Source organism: Leguminivora glycinivorella, chromosome 11 (genome assembly GCF_023078275.1).
Source record: "Leguminivora glycinivorella isolate SPB_JAAS2020 chromosome 11, LegGlyc_1.1, whole genome shotgun sequence".
NCBI lineage: Eukaryota > Metazoa > Arthropoda > Insecta > Lepidoptera > Tortricidae > Leguminivora > Leguminivora glycinivorella.
Window position 1 is genome coordinate 4,448,142 of NC_062981.1, and position 22,533 is coordinate 4,470,674.

Below are 22,533 nucleotides of genomic sequence, written 5' to 3' on the forward strand. Positions count from 1 at the left end.
TTAAGATACCCCACACATCGACATGGAGAAAAAGGAAGCACACAACAAAGTAAACTACACACATACAAGTAATGGTAATTACACGAATAGGGCATTTTACTTGTACTAACTACAATGTATAGCACATAAACTTTTTGTAATTCCTGCGTTCGAGAGTCGTCGTTCTTTATAAGGAAGTCTTGCGTCTTTTCTTTTTCTGTTGTGTTTGAAGTAAGTAAAATAATGAAAATAACCATTTACAAGATCATTGGACTTGTCTCTGAATACAGTTTATAATGAATAGCAGCACATGCAAATTAAAGTAATAGTAAAGTTTTAGCGCTAATTGATGAATAACGGTTGACTGACATTTACATAATTATTTTTTAAAAATGTCACATAGATGTCTATAGTGTCTCTAATGTCTCTAAATCGGTATCGGGGTATCGTTCGGGTATCGGTATTCAAAAATCGCAAAAAAAATCTATCGATTATTACCATAGACAAGATACCTGCCATTTGCCATTCGTTCACTTGCCTCATCTGACAGGTGTCAATTGTCATATTTTGTACCGCTTATCTTGCTTGTCTGTGGTTAGTTTCAATTCGTTCATCGACACAGGTGGACGGTTAGCTCAGCGATTTTCTGTTTTAAATACGATTTCAAATACATTTGTGCTTACGAGTCGAAAAACAGGTCGCATTAACGTGTACTCCAGGATCTCGGATTTGGAAATATACTAGATTATTATTTATTGAAATAATAACACTAAACGTTTTCTAGTCGAAATGGAAAGATCTTCAAATTTGTTGGTTTCCAGTCCAAATGTAAAATATACGGATGATTATATTTTTGCCGATTATGATTACGAAGAAACTCTGGTGACGAAGACCGGCGACGATTTAGTGGTAAGTGTGTTTTCCTGGTTTCGCCGGTTCAGCCGGTGGGTATTGATCGGGATATTTTCCTAGTGCGGTGATAATAGATGTATGTCCTTGGCCGTGGAATGCGTGGTTAGTCTGTATTTATGACCGGTAATGCACAACGCACGTGCACGAGTTATAGTAATGTACTTAGTAAATTAGTTCCGTGCATAATCAAATTTTTGTGGTTGACCTAGTCTCCCTATATATTATATTTCTCAGTCAACAAGTTGGCCGACACTCACGGGGTAAGATTAAGCCTTCAGAATATATTGTAGTGTGTAGTTAAGTGATATATTAAGAAACATAGCAAATCAATGACCCATATGTTATGGTTAGCCCTAAGCTGCCTGTGCAATAATCATAAACATTTTTGTGTATTTTTGACAGGCAAAACCGTTTAAAACATCACTATGTCTCCGTACCGGCCGGAAGGTGGGCAAACTGGGCATCATGCTGGTGGGATGGGGCGGCAACAACGGATCTACATTCACCGCAGCCGTGTTGGCCAATAGACATCAGCTGTCTTGGAACACGAAGAATGGAACTATGCAGTCTAATTGGTAAGGCTTTGTTGCAAATATAATAAGAGTTAGAGTAGTCTAGATAAAACTGTATAACTAAGTGTCTACATTATGTTTCCCACTGGCCAAAGGTTGTCTGGAAGACATAACTTCACCTGTTGCTACTTGGTGTTATTTTCTTTTCTGATGTGTTTATACTTATTGGTAAATTGTTAGCTCTCAAAAAATTTAAAATTTCATATTCACAAGGAATATAGAAAATTAAATTTATCCAAAGGAAAGTTTTAATTTCCATACAAAAATTATGAAATTTTGAAAATTATTTCTACCTTGCAATTATTGAAATCAGCACACATACAGCAGTATTTTGTAGAATCAGGACTGTTAATTCAATAATATATTTAATTTTATAAATTTTTTAAGGTTGGGCTCAATTACCCAGGCATCCACAGTCAGACTGGGCTTGGACGAGAAGGGCCATGATGTGTATGTGCCGATGTCTCACTTGTTACCCATGGTGCACCCAGATGACTTAGGTGAGTTTTTAACATATTTGCATACAGATTGAAATCTGGTTATGGTTAAAACGGAGCGACGGAATGACATGATTTTTTAAGTGGAGATAGTTGAAGGGATGGAGAGTGACAAAGGCTACTTTTTGTCTCCTTCCAACGCGAGCGAAGCCGCGGGCAAAAGCTAGTATACTATAAATTCAGGGACTGGGGCCACTAGACATTTGAAACAAAACTTGCATTAACAGGGCCTTAAGCTAACAGGTGAACAGGTCCCAATCCTCATGACTAGGTTGCCTTGGCTTCTAGGCCTCAAGTTTTGTTGCCCTAGACGGAAAACTGGCACTATCTACATTATGTGAAGGTTGGAAATGATTGGTATTAATAAAAATATTTTTATGATTTTAATTACTGTAAAATAGTATTTTTGCAGGTACCTAAACTAGTTCTAGGAATACCAAAAGTATCTCGGTTCAGTCCATTAGTTATAATCAATTTTAGAGTACTTGTTATTTCCTGTTAGCAATTTCCTTGTCATTAATTTTCGTAATGATGTTTGACTTTAAAAATATTGAAAGTGTTTCAATCTGTGTTACTAGTTCCAACTAAGTTACTCCTAAACTCCATAAAATATTTATGAATAATGCTTTCCCACAATGTTTTTTCGTACCTTTCACCACTAAGATCTAGAAATATTCTAGTCTAAGGACTTCCCCAAACCATATCGACACGGAATCGGCTCTAGTTGACCAAAAATCGCTCGTCAGTATGAAGATTCTTACGCGTCGGACAGCTGAACGCATCCGTACGCACAAAGACATATGTAACTCCGTGTAGACGGATAAAGTCTAAGAAACAAACGTGCCTCAAAGCCATAGAGAAAAAAGGTACGGTGACCTAGATGGCGTTACACTTTTGGGGAACGCTCAGCTAGATAGCGCTAATATTAATATTTGACATTTTAACACATATCAAGTCAATATGGGCCAAATTGTCAAAACTGAGGTTCAAAAGTTTTAGCCTGTTTCGAGAGATAGCATCAGTCTATACACTGTGATAAAACACCTTACTTTGACAGTAACTCTATAATACTCGATCCTTATAGCATGTATGAAATCCATGGGGTTAGGGCCACAGGGGTTAGTAGGCATTGTTCTAAAATTGGCCCAAACTTGGCCGCTAACTTATGCTATAGCTGAAATGAAATGAAATATATTTATTTGTTTTAAGTGTGGTACATTTAGGGTCTTCTAGCATAACATAAAATTGAGTCGCACACTTAGCTATTAAAAAGCATGCAAAAATTGTTCTTATGCCTAAACTACATGCTATATAACTATAATACATATTTACAATACAACATAATATTTAAAAAAATAAAATTATAGCAGCCTAAATAGCATAATATTGCTGCGTCCTGTAGCCGAGCTCCTGCGTACGCATGATCACACTAACGACCGAATTTTGGTCGACCAAAGCCAATTCCTCGTCGATAGGTTTAGGGCGACCCTAAATGTCCCCTTTTTGCATAGCGATCGACGGTTGGGACATCAGCCCCCTAAACTTGGCCGAGTCCATGGTGCGGGCCAAGGTCATAGACTACGATCTGCAGCAGAAGCTGAGGAAGGAGATGGCTGGCATGAAACCGCGGCCCGCGATCTACGATCCGGACTTTATTGCGGCCAACCAGGTAAATGACAGATCACTCCTTTACTCAAAACACACAATTTACTTACAATCAAGATCACTTATCAGTTTAGTTAATATTGTTTTCAAGTACATATATGGTGCTTTTTTTCCGCACTAGTTCGCAAAGTAGTACCTACATTACTTCATCATTCCTTTGCCATTTTCCCATTATTTGGGGTCAGCGCAGCAGATCATCTTCCTCCATTCCTCTCTATTAGCCGTCATTTCCATCTACATTACCTACTAGTCATGTCGAAACTTCAAGGGGCCATATGTAGGTACCTACTGTAAAACGTCTTATGATACACGTGCGAAGAGAAAATTCGTAACTCGTGTCGATTTAAAACACTCCCTTTCGGTCGTGTTTAATTTATCGCCACTCCTTTTGTTTTTCCTCTTCCGCACTTTTATCATAATGTACTAATTTCAGTACGTATGGTGACTTTTTCCCGCACTAGTTCGCAAAGTAATGCATTCCTTTTCAGGTTGAAACTTCGGGCCATATGTTCTGAAAAACGTCGTATGATACACGTGCGAAGAGTTAATTCGCAACTTGTAGCTATTTAAAACACTCCTTTCGTTTGATTTTATCGCCTTTTCTTTCATCATCACCCTCCTTGCGTTATCCCGGCATTTGCCACGGCTCATGGGAGCCTGGGGTCCGCTTTGACAACTAATCCCAAGATTTGGCGTAGGCACTAGTTTTACGAAACCGACTGCCATCTGACCTTCCAACCCGAAGGGTAACTAGACCTTATTGGAATTAGTCCGGTTTCCTCACGATGTTTTCCTTCACCGATCCAAGCGATTCGCAAATATCAAATGACATTTCTCACATAAGTTCCGAAAAACTCACTGGTGCTAGCCGGGGTTCGAACCCGCGAGCTCCGGAACTTACCGCTAGGCTATACCAGCGCTTCTTTTCTTTCGAATTTGTACTATTTTCGAGTTCTTAAACGATTTCCAATGACATGTTCTGAGCGAAACATTCTATGGTCTGTTATAATTTGCAATCGGCGGCGATATGTATAATCCATCGAGTACATACCCTAATAGAGCAGAAATGTTATTTAATTTGTTCGAGAACGATTCCGCCAACTCGCGGCTACTCATATCCCCTCTCACTGCGCTCCCATTGGCTGATACAAGGTCAAGTAATAGGTGCTAGGGATGAGGTAGTGCGTAAGTAAGGTTTATCGATAAGGATATTTTATAAATCGCTCTTTAGCGATAAGACCGCCTGTTGTTTACCTTTGTTCGTGTTTCTTCCTTATTTGTATTGTTGTATTTTATCAAGGTGTGCAATAAAGAGTATTGTATTGTATTGTATTGTATTGTATTTTAACCCCTTACGCGCTTTATGCACCACCGTGTGTGCAAGCCCCAAAAGTCCGTAACATTGCATACACACACGGTGGAGCAGAAATCTATTACATACTACTATATATTATTATTAGTATAAAACACGGTACGTATACAAAAAGGGAAAACTATATTTTCTTGGAAGTAAAAATGGTATAATAATCAGATTATAATTATTTTAAGTAAAAGTTATGAAATTTTCCAATCCATAATTATGTATCTTCGAGTTTCTCAAGTTGTGTTTTTTATTTCGATTTAAATAGCAATTTATTATTTTACAAATTACTTGAACGTAATATTTAAATTAATACATATATCAGATAGAGATTTTACGAAATCCTGTCACCTAAATATACCCAAAACATATCTAATTACACCTAAGAATTAGGTACCTAATACATTAATATAATGCTTCTACTTTGCCTAAAGGTTGACTGGTAGGTCTGGTAGAGAATGCTGTCTGGCATTAAGTCCGCCTTTTGTATTGTACTATAAGTTTTTCTTTCTTTGTGTACAATAAAGATTAAATAAATAAATAAATAAATAAGTAATAAAGCTTAACATAATCGATAATATACAAATATTCGACATAAACCATTAATGCAAACATTAGTGCAAGATAACTTTCTCGTTTCTTTATTTAAATAGAGTGTGTTCATTATGTAGGAGGTACACACAATAATATTCCTTACTCATTACTTAAATATCGATACACCACTTGATGCTATAAATTAAGCATGTACAACACTAGTGCAGACTGGAAAGAGATGGTGTGATGTGAATTGAGTTACGTGGAAGCAAGAGATAACGACATACGTCTAGCCTGCGTCATCACCTTTCACTTTTGTTGTCCAGTTTAACTTGGCCTCCGGACAAAATTTAATATAAAGTAGTTTATAATTTAAAATCGTAACTTACCGATGAAAAGTTATTCCTTATGTTTTAAAGTCAGATGTTTTGCTGTTTTTTCTACGAAACTGAATAGAACAGCACGCCATTATAATAATAGTAAAACAAACTATAATTTATTTCGTAATTCGCAGAGACGTACGCACGGATCCAATACTGGTTTTGTACTGTTTTAGTGAGAGCGTGCGCTAACATTTATAAGTGACAAATCACATATCCGTTGCGCAGACGGACAGCCCCATATTACCACTCTATTGGGTATGTCCTCGATGGTATACGAGGGGTGATCCAAAAGTAATGATAACTGAATACTTTTTGCATCGGATTAAAATAAATAGGTATGCCGTTACTGTCCACAAAGACTCCTTAGTAAATAAAAAAAAAAAAAAAAAAAAAAAAAAAATATGTATCTGTCAGAGAGTTGCATTTGTTTTTTCACGAGCAGTCGGAACAATATCGCAAAAATGGAGAAAACTGAGGTGAGAGCGGTTATTAAATACTTCTGTTTGAAAAAAATGTGTACTAAAGATATATACGCTGAATTAGTGGGAACACTGGGGGAGTCCGCTCCGCCGTATTCTACAGTGGCACGCTGGTCAAAGGAGTTTAACTTGGGAAGAACATCCACTCAAGATGAACACCGCGAAGGCCGTCCATCTGTCGCCCTTACTGGAGAAAACGTAAAAAAATTAATGATCTCGTTTTAACAGATAGAAGGATGACTATCAGGCATCTAGTTGAGCTCACAGGCATCTCGTATGGCAGCATTCAAAGAATCTTAACTGATGAATTACATATGAAAAAAGTCTCCGCTCGTTGGGTGCCTAGAATGTTAACGGCTGAACAAAAGAAAATACGTTGTGAGATTTCGAAGTCTAATCTTGAAAAATTTCAAACTGATCCCGAAACATTTTTGCGTCGGTTTGTAACCATGGACGAGTCTTGGATCCATCATTTCGATCCTGAGACCAAACAGCAATCCATGACCTGGAAGCGAGCGTCGTCCCCTACACCGAAGAAATTCAAGGTAGCAAGCTCCGCTGGTAAGGTCATGGCTTCAGTGTTTTGGGATGCTGAGGGAGTCATAATGATCGAATACCTGGAAAAGGGAACCACTATTACGGGCTCCTACTACGCTGACCAAATACGCAGATTGAGAGAGGCAATCAAAGAAAAGCGGCGGGGTAAACTTCGAGCTGGCATCCTGTTTCACCAGGACAACGCACCGCCCCACAAGGCCGGTGTTGCGATGGCTGCCATCCGTGATTCAGGGTTCGAATTGCTGGAACACCCCCATATTCGCCAGACCTAGCCCCCAGCGACTTTTATCTCTTTCCACGGCTGAAGGAAGATCTTAGAGGCAACAAATTTTTGAATGATGGCGAGGTAATGGCCGCTGTGGAGGCATTTTTGGAGGGTCAAGAAAAAGATTTTTTTTTTAAAGGAATTCGTAGTCTGGAGAAACGATGGTCCAAGTGTGTAGACTTGGAAGGAGATTACGTAGAAAAATAAATTATTTTATTAAACATTTTATGTGTCTTTCATACTGATTATCATTACTTTTGGATCACCCCTCGTAATCATACATTTTATTAACCATTGTCCTATTGTGGAAGTGCAGCACGTTTAAACCAACAGTTATTTTGTTTAATGATTATTGTGATAAACAAACTTTAGTAAATATAGGTAAATTGTTATTTGATCCTCTCCTTTAATTTGATTAGAGCGTAGTCTGTAATACTATTAGTGACTACCCTAATTTACGTTGTTGTTTATTATGTATAAAAAATACCTAGAGAATCAACTTTGAACCTTTACACAGCATGATTCTCTATAACTTTACTTTTGTAGGTATTTTGTATTGAAAAACGGTAGACCTTCTTTCCTAAATTAAGTATGGTTTGAATCAAGGACGATAATTATACCGGTACTGACAAAGCCCATATAAAAAAGTGTACCCCTGAAAAGTATGGGCCTTTTAGTGATAAAACTAGATGGCGCTGTTTCGCAGCCTGGAAGTGGCAATAATCATATTTTCCCCAAATATTTTTGCGTGTTTTTATTTTTTATAAGAACAAAATCACATATTTCTTTATTTTAATATCACGTCAACGCAAATAAAAAATAAAAATTGTAGGCATCATCAGAGTATTATGATAGTATTTAATAGGTGGCGCTAAAAACTTTGAGGTACGATTCTGAGTATGAAGATTGACAATTCTGTATAAATCATCCTTGGTTTGAACGAAGGGTCCGCAAGTTTCCTTAAGTTCCTTCTAGTAAATGAGGCGATCTATTCTTCTCTATAGATTCTTCTTAAAAGTGCTCCCAGTTTCAGAGGACTTAAGGGCTAATAAGGACCATGGTCTCAGGAGCTCGGCTGCAGGACGCAGCGCAAGCCTAAGTTAGCGGCCAAGTTTGGGCCAATTTTAAAACAATGCCTACTAACCCCTGTGGCCCCTAACCCAATGGATTTCATTCATGGCTATCCAAAAGCAAAGAGGATCGAGTTTTATAGAGAGTTCGTCAAAGTAAAATGTGTAATCACTGTGCATAGACTGCCATCTCAATCCCACGTCAAGACACACACTTAAAACTTTTAAACCTCAATTTTGACAATTTGGCCCATATTCTTAGCTTGATAAGTAGGTATTAAAAGCCGAGCGTCCCCCAAAAGTGTATCGCCATCTAGGCCAAATCACCGTACCTTTTTCTGTATGGTTTTAAGGTACGTTTTTTTTCTTAGACTATCTGTCTATACGGAGTTACATATGTCTTTGATACATGGCTATGCAAAAGCAATATTTAGACGCCGCCACCACGTGACCTGACGTGAACGATCGACTAATAAAGTTTACAAATTCAGCTACATTCAACACTTGCAATGAATGCGATCTCGAATCTTCCGCACTTGTCAGTTTATAAAACAGGGGTCGGGTTTCGGCCGGCGTCTGGTTACTGTTACTGACGTTTCCTGCTTTATTGATGATATACATATCAAATGGCAATGGAGATTTCCCAAGTTGCAATTTTTTTTAGGGTTACGTAGTCAACTAGTAACCCTTATAGTTTCGCCATGTCTGTCCGTCCGTCCGTCCGTCCGTCCGTCCGTCCGCGGATAATCTCAGTGACCGTTAGCACTAGAAAGTTGAAATTTGGTACCAATATGTATATCAATCACGCCGACAAAGTGGTAAAATAAAAAGTGGAAAAAAATGTTTTGTTAGGGTACCCCCCCCCCCCCTACATGTAAAGTGGGGACTGATTTTTTTTTATTCCAATCTAGGGTTGCAAAAAAACGGTTTTTTTTCTGGCTTGAAAAAAACCGTGAAAAAAAAGTTTTTTTTCTGGAGTATGTTTTTTTTCTAAAGTACAAAATCTCAAAATTTTCAAAGTAGTTAACACTTTTATGCGGTTTTTTAGACTAAATGTTAACTATTAAACGAATTTAATCAAATAACTTTGATTTCTGGTCTTATAAAAGTAACATTTACGAAATCTGTAGGGCGTCATCCATATATTACGTCACAGTGTAAGGGGGGGGGGGGTCATACTAAATGTGACAAGCCCTGTTAAAGGGATACAAAAAAGCGTGACATAGGGGGGGGAGGGGTCCAAAAACCTGAAATTTGGTGTGACGTAATATGTGGATGATCCCTAGTTGGTAGTTATCACCATTTACTGTTGGCAACACCACCGCCTCTCCACGCTGCACGCCGCGTCGGGGATTCCCCAATAAACGTTTGTATACTGAATGTTAGTCGAATTAAAATGTACGTTTTTGTTATTGAAACACGTTACAACTCACGAAAAACCGTTAATGTCGAACTCTCTAACTTTTGAACCATATGTTTTAAAAATATGAATAAAATCACAAAAGTAGAACTTTATAAAGACTTTCTAGGAAAATTGTTTTGAACTTGATAGGTTCAGTAGTTTTTGAGAAAAACACGGAAAACTACGAAACCCTACACTGAGCGTGGCCCGACACGCTCTTGGCCGGTTTTTGCTTGTTTAGACTAGCGAACGCTCCGGCTGTGGAATGAGCTCTTCCCGATGAACTACAGTATGGGGTTCTTCAAAAAAGCAGTGTACAAGTTTCTAATGGGTCGGCAAGCGCATGTGACACCCCTTGAGTTGCAGGAGTCCATAGGTTGCGGTGACCGCTTCCCACCAGGCGGGCCATATACCCGTTTGCCACCGACGTGGTTTAAAAAAAGCTTTTGTCTTGTCTTCTACTATGTGAAATAATAGCATTTAGGACATTTAGAAGTAGAAAAACTACAGTTCTGGTACTTGAACTAAAGGATTCTGGATTTCCATAGCTATAACAAATCTTTTCAGCATATGGGTCTGGGTAAATCCACGTAAAAGTAACGTGAGTCAAGACTTCATTGAGTATTTATTTGAACTACAGCTGCAAATGAAGTTAAGGAATGAGGAAGGTTGTAGATACGAGCCTAGGATGAGTCGAGTTGTGCTAAGCAGCACCGATAGCATGGTCGCGCGATAAACGATAATAGTCCATGATGCTGAGCAAGATCCACTAAGTTTCCCAAAATGTCCTAGGTAGATTGTATGAAACTTTCCTTTTTTGTTACCGAAAATGTATGTAAATCTGGTAACAAAAAAGGAAGGTTTCATACAATCAACCTAGGACATTTTGGGAAACCTAGTGGATCTTGCTCAGCATCATGGACTCCATCAGCCTACCAATTTTTATCAAAATCGGAGACGTGATCCAAATGTACAAACTTAACGGGAGTTGCTCATTTATGTATATTCATCATTATCTACCTATTTAATAAACCGAATCTCCACTTTTTAAGCCTAGGCTTCATAAAACACTTGGCAGACTAAAGTTTTCTTTGCCCAGGCGGACCGCGCGACCAACCTCATCCGGGGCACGAAATACGAGCAGTACCTCCAAATCCGAGCGGACATCAAGGACTTCAAGGACCGCCAGAAGTTAGAAAAAGTCATTGTGCTATGGACCGCCAACACTGAACGGTGAGTCAACTTCTACCAATCGAACTTTTAATATGAGTTTAGTAAGCGGAGGCGAAGGAGAAAACACGGGCAACTACAAAATCTGCGCCAACATGAAGGAATTCAAGGACCGCTATCATTGAGAGATGAGGTAAGATAATCACTCCCGTGTAAATAAAAGAGACACGGCGATGTTTATAGTTACTCGCCCAGCGGTGAGCTATCAAAATTGCCGTGTCTCTTTTATTTGCACGGAAGTGCTTATCTTTTTATTTTTTTATTACTTCGTTTTGGACAGGCAGCTGATGCTTGTACGTCTAAATCATAGTTCACTTTGGACGATTTTACTTCTTAGATTGTTTAGTTCTGCATTGTTTTGTTCGTTTTTATAGCCGATAGGTCATAGCTTACTAGCTTGCGGTGGGACCAGTACCTTAATAACGTTTCAAATTAACCAGTTATTTTTCAGTTCAATTAAATATCGTGACGGGATCTAAAATGGTTACTTGGTTCTCATTTTGGTTAAACTTGTAAAACCTGACCCTCTAGCATAACTTACCTTGTCACGCGCGAGTCCATACTTGAAGTCGCGCTTGATGTATGAACTCGCGCGCGACAAGGCAAGTTGTGCTAAAGGGTCTGGTATCTAGCAAATAAATATGATTATTACGCAAAAAGCCTATTTTAGAAGCTTTTTGCTAAATTTCTTTCATTGGCATATTTATCCTGAATTACGTAACACCAACGCTGGAAGATAATCACTATTCCCTTAAAGACATTATCATATTTGGCAAAGAAACAAGTCTGTGGAATAAGCATACCTACTTACATACCTATAGCTCCTGATATGACGTAGTATCGACGTCTTATATCACGCCATACTCGTTACAGTTCATACCATAAAGACTCTAACGTAGTTCACATTAATATACTAAAGATGTTTTAGAACTGCGCGAAAAAAGTGGCGTGTTTATGTCAGGCTAGATTCTTTGAAATTGCCTGGCTGTTTGCGTTACTAAGTAATAAATCGAGTAGTTCTTGCATATCGCGCAAAATTACGTAATTTATTGGAAAATTTGGAAATCATTCGTTTTGCTATAAGGATGCCATGACATTTTTTTCGTGTATTAGTTAAATGTTACGATCGATACATACACGGTGCTCGTGAGCATTGCGAGAAATTTTAACCACGTATTTCTGAGGATTTTAAGAAAGAAAAAAAATTGAATACAGATGAGGAAATTTTTCAAAAAACATTTTTTTTTACATTAAAAAAAAAGTTAAATCTCATGTTAAGTGCGAGGTTTATGAATCACATTTACTTTTAAAATGAAAATACATTCAAAAATAGTAAAAAAAAAATAAAAAAAATTTTTTTTGCCAAAATTTCCACATATGTATTTAATTTTTTTCTTTCTTTTATACTCAGAAATACGTGGTTAAAATCTCTCGGAATGCTCACGAGCACCGTGTATACAAAAAAAAACTCTTTATGTCACAACCTCAGAAATTATAAACAACAGACGGACTTATCGCAAAAAAAAAAAAAATATATTTATTAAATGATAGTTTTTATTTCTATCGGTTAGAGCTATTACCTATCAACAATTGCATTAAATTATGCAGGTAAAAACATGCCTTATTACTAAACAGGTATAATTAATAAATTATATTTACGAGTATCAGAAGATCATTTTCTCAGGGCCATTTATAACAATTGCATAAATGAACGATTAAGTTTTATTACACAAAGGAATCTTTTCTACGGTAAAACGACAAAATAGGGATACATACATAGTCCACAATGTATGAAATAAATTTAAAACTGTAAAAATAAATGCAATGCCAAAAAACCGCTGTGACCGTATTCCGTAGGTATCAATGACACATTGCACGTGCGAAAAGCAATAATAGCCTATTCGGGCGTTCACCTCCCAAGAAAAAACCAGACTACCTATACTCGTGTCGATTTAAATATTAAACTCTTATTACATTTTTATGAGGTATATTTTACTCTGAGCTACATTTACAAAGGTTAGACGTGATGCGTAAATTGTCTCGGAAAAGGAAGAGCGTAAGTGAATACGATTTATTATTTAAATTTTGACATTTTAAAAAAGTATAGCGTTTTGTGAAAAACGCGTTCACCATGCATTGATGAAGCGGACCGTTAAAGTTCTTAGATTTTTGATAACGATGGCTGCCTATTGCGAACCGACTGTATGTAATTTTAATAAAGTATATTTTTGAAAGGTTTGATCTAATTTTTCCGTTGGATAGTAAGGGAATTATGAGAATTTGTTATAGCTTATCGGGTGATGCATCATCTTAGTGCAAACCAAAGACCTATATAACTTCGTATAGACAGATAAAGTCTAAGAAAAAAACGTACCCCAAAACCACACAGAAAAAGGTACGGTGAGCTAGATGGCGATACACATTTGGGGTACGCTCGGCTAGATGGCGCTAATATTAATATTTGACATTTTAAAACATATCAAGCTAAGAATATGGGCCAAATTGTCAAAACTGAGGTTCAAAAGTTTTAAGCCTGTGTCGAGAGATGGCAGTCTATGCACTGTGATTACACATTTTACTTTGACAGTAACTCTGTTTAATACTCGATCCTCTTTGGTGCAAACAGTGATGGTAGATTATCTGAATGTATGACTAATGTGAACGTTTTTGAGAAAATTTAAGTAGGTTAGTTGTAATGGTGGTGTATGATTTTGTGTAGTGGTCCACATATGGATTCAGAATATAAAAAAAATTAAATCGGTTCATCCGTTCGGGAGCTACGATGCCACAGACTGACACACACATAGACAGACAGACAGACAGACAAACAGACAGACAGACACGTTAAACTTATAACACCCGTCGTTTTTGCGTCGGGGGTTAAAAATCGTAAGGTTTATAATTCAGAGCGGGACAGTAAACGCGTTTTCAGTACACATGGGGTTTTTTATTCACTAGTGCGAGAAGTGGTTTATTATAATTCAGGTCGAAACTTCGGATGGCCATCTGTACTGAAAAACGTCGTACGATACACGTGCGATAACCTAACCACAAAATTAAAATTTTGAAAAAACCCCCGACTGCGACATAGTGGACCGATTTTCATGAAATATGACTAAGAACACTCCCGACTAACTTAGCTTTCAGACAAAAAAAACTAAATCTAAATCGGTTCATCCGTTCGGGAGCTACGATGCCACAGACAGACACACACACAGACAGACAAACAGACAGACAGACAGACAGACAGACAGACAGACAGACACGTCAAACTTATAACACCCCTTCGTTTTTGCGTCGGGGGTTAAAAAGGAAATTCGAAACGAGTGGCGATAAACGACACGTGTTATAATTTTGTCTCGTGAGCACTTGTATCGTAATGTACTATTTAGTTTAATAAACAAGATGTTGTGCTTGGGGCCCGTTTTTCGAAAGATACAAGCCTTGTATTACAAGTGCGCGAACTGTCAAATCGTATGGGTTGTCATGGAAACACACTTATAATACAAGGCTTGTACCTTTCGAGAAACGGCCCACTGGTGCCCCTACATTTACTGGACCAATTCAAACTCGGATACTACATGTTTTGATTTTAAATTTTTATCACTTTTTTTTAGATGTAAAGTCATTTCCACCTGTACGAATAATTTAACTTAGTTCATTTCACTCATACTCATTTTTAACCCCCGACGCAAAAACGACAGGGTGTTATAAGTTTGACGTGTTTGTCTGTCTGTCTGTCTATCTGTCTGTCTGTTTGTCTGTCTGTCTGTGTGTGTGTCTGTCTGTGGCATCGTAGCTCCCGAACGGATGAACCGATTTAGATGTAATTTTTTTTGTCTGAAAGCTGAGTTAATCGGGAGTGTTCTTAGCCATGTTTCATGAAAATCGGTCTACTATGTCGCGATCGGGGGTTTTTTCAATATTTAAATTTTGTGTTTATTAGATATAAAGTCAGGTCCACCTGACCTAACTGTAAGAGTAATTTAACTTAGTTAATTTCACTCATACTCATTATAATCGAAGGTTTTTACTCGGGGCACAAGACATGCACATGCAGACAGACTTTGTTGAAACCGCTCAATAACATAGCATTAAGATAATAGCAGCCGCTCGGCCAATTTGCTGAACGCTTCGCAAATTGTGGCTCGCGCTAGTGGTCTGAACTGAACGCATTATGGAATTAATGACCAACAATAATAACCTGCCGGTTCCTTTGTTTAGAGAGAGTCAACATCATTTTTAGAGTGAGAGACACTTTAATTTCTGCTCTAAACCAGTGAAATTCACCTGCTAAAATATATTCTTATAATGGTTGATGTTGAAAACTTCGTGGCACTTTATTCTTCTGTCATTCTTAAATATTGTTTATTGATGTGCTTACGAACAGCGCCGGCCTGTGCACTCGATCAGGGTAGAGCAAGTTTGAGTTTCGGCGCCCCTTGGTAAGGTTACACTACGTAGTAAAAGAAATCGCGAGCATAGCGAGCGCGAAATTTTTTTCATAGTAATGCCGTAATATGAAGATACGAAAGAGTACGAAAGGGACAAATGGTTGAACTTTCGTAGTCGCACCCTAGTATAGTTACGTGTGGCTGAACGTGGATATCATGTAAATACATAAAATAACTAACAAAATGGAGCACTATAGTGGCTAAGTCAGGAAAGCAGATTCGGATTTTTTCGTATGTTACTAAAAGAGAACATATATTTGTTATGCTTTTATGTTTTTTAGTTACTCAGTGCTTTGGTTTTTTCTGTCATACTGTGTAACGTATTTAAAATAAAAATAAATAAATAGCGCGATTTTATTTTTACTCGATTTATTAAGACAACTCGCCAGCAGGGATTCCCGACTCCTCTCGCCATTTTGTGATATGTGCGCGCCCACGCAACGTATATTTTTTTTGTATGCATTTTTCCACATTCTCGATTTTGGCGCCCCCTTACCATGTGGCGCCTAGAGCGGCCGCTCCACTCGCTCTACCCTTAATCCGGCCCTGCTTACGAATAAAGCTTATTCTATTCTATAATTAAAAACATGAATGCCATTTATACACATATGCCTTTTCCTTACAAGTGCGTTGTAGGCCTCCATTTTCTAATTCTTTTAACGAAGAAATAATAATTTTGAACATATTATTATAACAAGCGCGGAACCAGCTTCGTGCCCAGGTGGGGGGGGCCCCCCCGGGTCACGTGGTAAAGGCCCGGGGCCCCGGGGGGGGGTCACGTGGTCTATTTGTATGGCCAACTTAGTCTCCGGGGGGGGGGGGGGGGGGGGGGGTCATGGCCCCCATGATCCCCCCTGGATTCGCGCACATGTATTATAATTTATTGATTCTAGGAACTAATTTGAAGATTTTGCTTACGTTCAAAATATTAATTATTTGGCAACTCTTTTGGATTTTTTAATGAAAAGTATCTACTTAGACAAACTACAATTATTTATTTGAACTTTGATGCTTAAGATGTGCTTAAACTTGTGGTTTTCGTGTTTTCCCAGGTTCTGTGAGGTGAAGACGGGAGTCCACGATACATCCGACAACGTCGAGAAAGCCTTGCGCAACAACGAACCTGAGATCTCACCGTCCACCATCTTTGCACTAGCCGCCATTGATGAAGGGGTAAGACTTACGAGTATATAGGCAACAAATATAGCAACAAAAAATGTATGACATGTAGTTAGAAACATATATAATAACGAAGTTTGTGCTCATCTGACGGAGCCTGCGTTGCGGATTTAAAAATATGGTCTCTGAATAAAATATATATTTTTTTAACTTAATAAAGTTAGAAACATATTCGTATGATGTTATCAGTTCTGCGGCCACAGGATACTCTTCCGTATAAAGTCTAAAAATAACTGATACTTTGGAATATACAACAAAGAAACTTCATAATATACGGTGTAACATGAGGACACCGAAACATTTTAACTACGCATTTCTGAGGGCAAAATAAAGATGAAGTGTTATATGACGTCAAGCAAATTTCGTGAAGAAATTTTTTTTTGTTTTTTTTTTTGTTTTATTATAGGTATTTTTACATAAAAAGTAATTGTTATTCCTAAATCTGGCACTTAAAATAAAAATTTACAATAAAAAAAATACTTTTTTGCAAAGAGTCACTAGTTTTTGATATCTATCAACGAGGATAGTTAGATTATTTCCGATGACGGCATCATTGCCATCAAAACATTGTTTTGTTCTGAGAAGTAATAAGTGACTGTTATTTTTTTAAATGCTTATAACTCTGAAAGTAGGCGAAATCCAGAAAAGTTTATATGACTTTTAACTCTTCTAATATGATGAGGAATACGCTGTTAAAATGATTTGGTTTCCTCATGTTACACGGTGTATATCTTTATTTCCAGTGCTGCTACATTAACGGCTCCCCTCAAAACACTCTCGTGGAAGGCGTGATAGAGCGCGCGGAGAAAAATGGCGTTTTCGTGGCCGGCGACGACTTCAAGTCCGGACAGACCAAGCTCAAGTCTGTGCTCGTCGACTTCCTAGTATCCGCAGGTCAGTAAACATCTATACCTTAAGAAATAGGTATCTCTAATTATAGAACTTAGGCACCGTTTGTCAATGCGCTTGAAGTACTTATATCGTACCTATGAAGGACGTATGTCGTGTCGTCAATAATATAAATGAATAAAATAAATAAATGTCGCTAGAAAAGAGAGCGAAGTTATTTTTTTTTTGTGGAACATTCTTACATTTTATGACGATTTTTTTACTGACGGAAATGGCTTGACAGACTATGACTATTTTTCTTCTATGTCAGGTAATTATGACAATATGACTAAACGATTTTTAGGGTTTTTTAAAGGTTAAATGAATTAGTAATATTTTTTATTATGCTTATCCCGGTGGGCGACAATATTATTTAGTTTGATGATGATGTTGTTTGGTTGGTAATTTGACGTATATTAAAGTAACTTTAAAGTTTTCAAATGTGTCATAAATTCGAAAATTGCGGAAAGCTCCATATGAATTGCCACCCACCCCCCATTTTAGGGAAGTGGGGGGTTAGAAAGAGACAAAAGTAGTCACTCTCGATCCTTTCAACTATCTCCACTTAAAAAGTCACTTCAATTCGTTTTGCCGTGAGAGACGGACAAACAAAAAGACACTGACACTTTCCCATTTATAATAATAGTATGGATTACCTTCCAGGTCTAAAACCCGTGTCCATTGTGAGCTACAACCACCTCGGCAACAACGACGGCAAGAACCTCTCCGCCCCCAAACAGTTCCGCTCCAAAGAGATCACCAAGTCCAACGTCGTCGACGATATGGTCCAGAGCAACAGTATGATGTACAAACCGGGAGAGAAGCCCGATCATGTGGTCGTCATCAAATATGTGCCGTATGTCGGTAAGTAAATTTAACTTATAGGTCTAAAATAGGTGACTATCGTAAGCTACACGGCCAACGTGGCCGATGATATGGTCGAGAGCAACAATATGATGTACAAACCGGGAGAGAAGCCCGATCATGTGGTCGTCATCAAATATGTGCCGTATGTCGGTAAGTAAATTTAACTTATAGGTCTAAAATAGGTGACTATCGTAAGCTACACGTCCAACGTAGTCGACGATATGGTCGAGATCAACAGTATGATGTACAAGCCGGGGGAGAAGCCCGACCATGTGGTAAGGTCGGTAGGTAAAATTTGCCTATAGGTCTAAAACAGGTGTCTATCGTAACCTATAACAACCACTTGGTACCCAAACAGTTCCGCTCCAAAGAGATCACCAAGTCCAACGTCGTCGACGATATGGTCCAGAGCAACAGTATGATGTACAAGCCGGGGGAAAAGCCCGACGATGTGGTCGTCATCAAATATGTGCCGTATGTCGGTAAGTAAATTTTACCTATAGGTCTAAAATAGGTGTGCATAGTAACGTAGTGTCTTCTGACCACTTTCAGGATTCCGATGACGTTCGATGATGAATATTTTGACCCCTTTAACAATTATATTATTTGCCAAGGAGGCCGAAAACAATATGGGAATAATTGTTGTACATTCCTTAGTGCGTTTTCACATTATCCGATCCGATATCGGATGTCGGACCGATATCCCATACATTACATGCGCCATCTTGGATTTTTGTCATTGAAATCCTTCCGACATACGATATCGGATCGGATAATGTGAAAACGGCCTTATAAATTTCAGTATTATATAATCTCACATAACTATCTTCCTACAGGCGACTCAAAGCGCGCGATGGACGAGTACACATCAGAAATCCTTCTTCACGGCACCAACACCATCGTGGTGCACAACACTTGCGAGGATTCTTTGCTGGCCGTGCCACTTATCCTAGACTTGGCTCTGTTGGCCGAACTCTTCTCCAGACTGTCTCTGCGTAGACAGGGGACCGATGGTAAGTTTTTTTTTATACTACGTCGGTGGCAAACAAGTATACGGTCCGCCTGATGGAAAGCGGCCACCGTAACCTATGGACGCCTGCAACTCAAGGAGTGTCACATGCGCGTTGCCAACCCATTAAAAACTTGTACACTCGCTTTTGCTGTGTTAAAACGCACTGCAAAAAGGAGTGTACAACTTCTAAGGAGGGATCGGGTTGCCGACGACTCAAAGGACAATAGCCGGAAGAAATTAGTTCCGTAGGTCCTTCCGTCACCAGCACACTGCACCCTCGTTGAGCTCTGGCAGCCTTACTCACCGGCAGGAACACAACACTATGAGTAGGGCCTAGTGTTATTTTGCTGCGGTGTTCTGTAAGGCGGAGGTTCCCTATAGTATAAGGATCTAAGATCTCATAGCGAGAACACTTCGGTGATCCTGTGTCACGGCATCCTATAGCAAGAGTTCTAAAGGTCTGTCACTGTTAACTGATGGTGAGCCACTCGTGGCGAGAACTTTGGGAAATTCTTCTTCACGCCACCAACACCATTGTTGTGCACAACACTTGCGAGGATTACTTGTGCCTCTTATCCTAGACTTGGCTCTGTTGACCGAGCTGTTTTCTAGGCTGTCTCTGTGTAGGCAGGGAACTGATGGTAAGTTGACACTTATGTAAAGTTTCATAACCTTACACCAAAGGCATATGTAACTCCTTATAGACAGCTACAGTCTAAGGAAAAAAACGTACCTCAGAACCATATGGAAAAAGGTACGGTGGCCTAGATGGCGTTACACCTTTGAGGGATCTCGGCTAGATGGCGCTAATATTAATATTTGACATTTTAACACATATCAAGCTAAGAACATGGGCCAAATTGTCAAAACTGAGGTTTAAAAGTTTTAAGCTTGTGTCGAGAGATGGCAGTCTATGCACTGTGATTACACATTTTACTTTGACAGTAACTCTCTATAATACTCGATCTTCTTACTAACTAAATATGAAGTCTACTTTATGAGATAAAATATAAGTCTGCTATAGAGTAGACACATCCCTGGCGCATTTCTGATAATGGTATCACTCGATCCTGGCACCAAAAATGTGCCAGAGATGTCTTTTTAAGAGCTAATAACTTTGCTTGATTTACTTATGCTCAGGTCAGCTTACAAGCACATTCCTTGCTACGTACGGTCAACCAACCAATCACAGGCCACTCTAGAACCCTGTCCTATTGACACCGTGCATTATTGGCCATAGAAGTCACTGTTGACGTTGACTGTGAAAAGGTTCTACAGGGGGTTGGGTCATGGGGGTCATGACCCCCACCCGGAGCTTAGGTTGGTCATACAAATAGACCGCTAGGCCATGCAAATAGGGGGCACAAAGCTGGATCCGCGCTTGACTGTACCCTGGAGGCTTCATTACTTTTCTCTAGTTGGTATACGTCATTTCAGTGTATGATAGAATGGTGTTTTATTCCCAGAATGGACTGGTCTTCACTGCGTGCTATCGTCTCTCTCCTACCTTCTAAAGGCTCCAGTGGTGCCCGCGGGTGCGCCGATCATCAACGCCCTGTTCAAACAGCGAGCCGCTCTCGAGAACGTCATGCGCGCTGCACTCGGCTTGCCGCCTCTGCACCATTTGCAACTCGAACATAAGGTTATTCATTATTATAGGCGAGACGACTAAAAAAAACTAATTAGTCCGTCAGTTAGATTATCAAAGAATTTTAGACAACTTTCTCGTAAACGAAAAATGACGACGGTACAGTGCGTTGAAGTTTCGCGTGACGTCACGCCTAGGTACAATTTTTACTTAGAAGTGACGTCACAGGCCCCTCACTCCGGAACTTTGATGCTCTATAATCTTTGTATTTTTTCATTAATTAGAAAAAGCGAAAAATATGTGTTCAGTATTTTTGGACGATCTAACTGACGTACTAAACAGAATGCCGTTTTATTATGTAGACGTCATCCGTATTATCATAAAAATAAGGATGTGTTCCAGTATATTCGGCCATTTTGGCCGTCACTATCATTACAGCTGTGTTGCAGATGCTAACTATACAGACGTAATGAAAAATGTTTTTTTTCTCAAACATGCAATGAAATAAATAGTCTTTACGTTCCTTAAAATGGGCTGGGAAGTATCGCTTTTTGGGCGCAACAACTCGAGAGGACTGTAAAGGGATTTCATATTATTTTTTAGGCCTAGGCCTGCAAAGTAACTTTTTTTTTATAAAATATTGTCCTTTAGAGCAGTATATACCCACTTGGCCGGAAATCCTCATTTTCCCGGCCTCTGATGTAATGTACTATTTCTGTTCTCCGGCCGGATTTCAGATTTCAAGCCTAGACGCTACACTGCGCTAAACGAAGTCACCGCTTCCCGGCTCCATCGAACAGAAAAATAGTATACACACTTTGTTGAAGAATGTGTCATGCTATTTCAGCCAGTCTCAATTCAGGAAACCTACATTAACATATACGAAGGTCTCTGAGAATATACGATGGACGATGCACTGAATTTGTATTATACTTATAATAAATACTTGTCATTTCAGGTTCCATTCCTGATGTCGGACCTCCGCAGCGGCCGCATGTTCGCGGGTGGCGCTCCGCCCTCCAAAAAGCTGAAAGTCGCTCACGCGAATGGCGATAAGTAAACGCAATCAAAATATCTACTTCATACCCCAGTATACAAACGGGCTCGAACAAAATTTCTTTCATACGAAAAATTGATATTACATACAGGAACTGGCACACACATCGTAGGAAAAGATGGCTGCATAAATATCTGACACGTTCTTATGGCTGTCAATATGTTTTTGATGTCATTGTTTGTGTCAGATATTTATGAGGCCTTCTTTTTGTGCGATGTATTGCCGGTGACTGAACCATCCCACTGATCAAAAGTTTAAAATCGAACTTTATTGTTTCCAATGAAGATTTCTTGTGGGTTGGTTCCCATTTGCAAAAGTACGACCAATTATGGACGACCACGTAGACACATTTTTATTTACAGCGTTTTCTATTGTGTACTCTTTATAGTCAAGTGAGATTTAGAGATACATTCATTGGGTTGATCGACAGAAAGAAATATTGTTTGAACCTAACTAGGTACTTAATCCATCGGAGTATTTTGTTATCTGTAGAGCACAAATATAGCTTTGTGTCTTTTCACCTATTTCTCTAACAGATCTAGATTGAATTGAAACTGCCAGATTACTATATAATATTACTAT

General features: G+C 38.8%; 1 protein-coding gene across 2 annotated transcripts; it reads left to right on the forward strand.

Annotated features, from left to right (window-relative positions):
- Nucleotides 1-585: 585 nt before the first annotated feature.
- Nucleotides 586-22,522, forward strand: LOC125231048 (inositol-3-phosphate synthase). Of its 2 annotated transcripts, XM_048136392.1 has the most exons (12): nt 586-888; nt 1,294-1,466; nt 1,851-1,963; nt 3,472-3,629; nt 10,776-10,909; nt 16,413-16,533; nt 17,283-17,433; nt 18,091-18,212; nt 18,698-18,776; nt 19,131-19,307; nt 20,773-20,948; nt 21,853-22,522. In XM_048136392.1, the coding sequence occupies exons 1-12, from the start codon at nt 769-771 to the stop codon at nt 21,952-21,954; spliced, it is 1,626 nt and encodes a 541-aa protein (XP_047992349.1). In that variant the 5' UTR covers nt 586-768; the 3' UTR covers nt 21,955-22,522. The 2 variants fall into 2 exon arrangements, with proteins under 2 accessions (XP_047992349.1, XP_047992348.1); XM_048136391.1 differs by lacking the exon at nt 18,698-18,776 and having other exon boundaries at nt 18,091-18,291.
- Nucleotides 22,523-22,533: the final 11 nt, after the last annotated feature.